The sequence below is a fragment of the Callospermophilus lateralis genome, unplaced genomic scaffold (genome assembly GCF_048772815.1).
Source record: "Callospermophilus lateralis isolate mCalLat2 unplaced genomic scaffold, mCalLat2.hap1 Scaffold_52, whole genome shotgun sequence".
NCBI classification, from domain to species: domain Eukaryota; kingdom Metazoa; phylum Chordata; class Mammalia; order Rodentia; family Sciuridae; genus Callospermophilus; species Callospermophilus lateralis.
The window spans coordinates 5,108,244-5,110,800 of NW_027514454.1; the positions used below are offsets into that span (position 1 = coordinate 5,108,244).

At 48.2% G+C, this 2,557-nt stretch overlaps 1 protein-coding gene across 1 annotated transcript; it reads right to left on the reverse strand.

Annotated features, from left to right (window-relative positions):
- Positions 1 to 1,347: 1,347 nt before the first annotated feature.
- LOC143390293 (olfactory receptor 5V1-like) lies at positions 1,348 to 2,307 on the reverse strand. Its single transcript, XM_076842759.1, has one exon. It carries the CDS (start codon positions 2,305 to 2,307, stop codon positions 1,348 to 1,350), a length of 960 nt encoding a protein of 319 aa, XP_076698874.1.
- Positions 2,308 to 2,557: the final 250 nt, after the last annotated feature.

Below are 2,557 nucleotides of genomic sequence, written 5' to 3' on the forward strand. Positions count from 1 at the left end.
ATCAGACCCCAATTAAGAGTCTGGTGACAATGTGGGATGATGGATGAGCATCCTAAAGACAATTGCCCAGGTAGACTCACAATAGGGCCTTCAATTTAGGGAAAGCTAGTCTCCTTGGGGGAGGAGGGGCGGCTTCTGAGAGCAAGGAGGGTTAATGGAGATTTTGGGGTTCAAGGCTCTGAGATTTGTCTAATTCCACTGATATTTTGCCATTCTAATTAACAGGGCCTCAATCATTCCCCCATTAATGTCCTAATTGACATAAGAGAGACCTGGAGAAATTGTGGATTTATAATTTTGTTTGTAATCCTGCAATTTGGAGAATTGGATGTTTTATTCTGATATTAACCTTTATCAGTTTCAAGAGAGAAAATATTTCTGATGATCTGAACCTGACTTGAACCTATCATTCTCCTTCTGTAAGTCTCCCACTCCAGTCAGTAACAGCAGTCTGTAGTCATGTTGTAAGGTCTATGGTGTTTTTCCAAAGCTCGGTTTTCCATAGACATTTGATCTCAGGCAACGATAACTTAAGGTATCTGTTGTGTTATTGCACACCAGGAATTATCGGGTCCCATTTCCCATTGGCTGTGACATCATCAACATATTCAATTCCCTCAGGTCAGACATCTGACCTACCTCCTCAGGTCTGTTATCTAGAACCACCACTGATGTGAACCACTATGGTGGTCAGTGCGACCGTGGTCAGATAGAAATGAAAACGACTCTTGATGTTTCAGGATAGAGGAAGTTGAAACAGAAAAAACTCATAAAAGGCTGGGAGATCCGGAAGAAAAAGGAAAACAGGGCAGGTGACACCACCCATATATGGAAACCCTAACTTCCCTGTAAAGAGATGCTCGCTCCACGCCGCTGTGACCCACATTCAGGAACAGCTGTTGTAGGAGCCTGCACACAGCTCCTGGCACCCAGGAGGTTAGCTCCTGCCTCTGCAGGGCTGGTTTGCTGCTGCACTATGGGGATCCAGAAGAACCTGCTTTTTTCCTTTCCTTTCTTCCTCTCTGCCTAGAGTTTGGCTGATCTTGACAGAACCTCCTAAAATGGAGGCCTGCAAGCAGGGAAGTGTGGGAAACGAGGTTATCGTACTTTCTGTCCCTCTGGTGTGGGGAGAACACAGAAGGACAGAGATGGTGCTGAACACCAACCCAAGGTATCCGACATACTTGGACCTGAAAGTGGGAAAAGGGAGGAGAGAAAGGAGTCTCAGAGATTTTAAAAGCGGGAGTTGGAGTTGAAGCTCCAGATACAGACTGTCCAACCAGGTGCATACAAGTCCCTTGAGGTCTCTTTTTTCAGATGAGTGTATACTGCAGTTTGAAGATTGGTCTAGACTTTGACTGTGCAAGGGGATGCACACCCCCCAGCCAGCTTCCTCAGGGCACCCTTGACCTCCTTGTTTCTCAGGCTGTAAATGATGGGGTTCAACATGGGGGTCACCACACAGTAGAGCACAGAGACCAGGATGTCCATGTCCAGGGAGTAGCCTTCTGTGGGCCTGTCGTAGTTGAAGTTGGCTGTTCCATAGAAGACCACCACGACAGTGAGGTGGGACGCACATGTGGAGAAGGCCTTCCTCCGTCCCTGGGCAGAGGGAATCCTGAGTATGGCCGAGACAATGAGTGTGTAGGAGCCTGCAGTGAAGAGGCAGGGGCTCAGGCCAATGGTGGCACTGGCCACGTGCAGCACAGACTCGTTGACAGAGGTGTCTGAGCAGGAGAGCTTCAGGAGCAACGGGATGTCACAGAGAAAGTGGCTGATGTGGTTGGGCCCACACAGAGTGAGTGTGGTGGCCAGCACCGTGTGTGTGACCGAATTCACCAGCCCACACAGCCAGGACCCCGTCACCAGACCAACACAGACCTTCACCCTCATGAGGACCAGGTACTGAAGAGGACGGCAAATGGCCACATAGCGGTCATAAGCCATGGCAGCCAGTAAGACACATTCAGTGCCAGCACTTGTCACAAAGAAGAAGATCTGGGAAAGGCAGCCCTCATAGGAAATGGTCTTCTTCTCCCGGAAGAAGTTCACCAGCAGTACTGGGAGGGTGGTGGACGTGTAGCAGATGTCCAAGAAGCTCAAATTGCTGAGGAAAAAGTACATTGGAGTGTGGAGAGCAGGACTGACCCTGGTGGCCATTATTATGAGCATGTTCCCCATGAGAGTGGTCAGGTAAATGACCAGAAAGAGCAGGAAGAACAAGCCCTGTAGTTTGGAGTGGTTGGAAAATCCCAAGAAGATGAATTCGGTGACAAATGTTTGATTGCTCATTTCCAATGGTGTCATAGCTGCAAAACAGAGAAAAGAAACCATGATGAGAATGGACTGAGAGCACCCCAAGTGGGCTTGTTCATCTGCAGCACGTGGCAAATAATACTGAATACAGAGATGCATGGACTGTGGAAAGAGACGTATCGGAGTGACTTTAAAGAGAGCATAACTTCTCACAGACTTTTGCATGGGTGCTCTTTTGTAAGAATAAATGGAGACTTGGTCAAAATACACAACCAGCTATCAACCCCTGGGTCTCACTGAA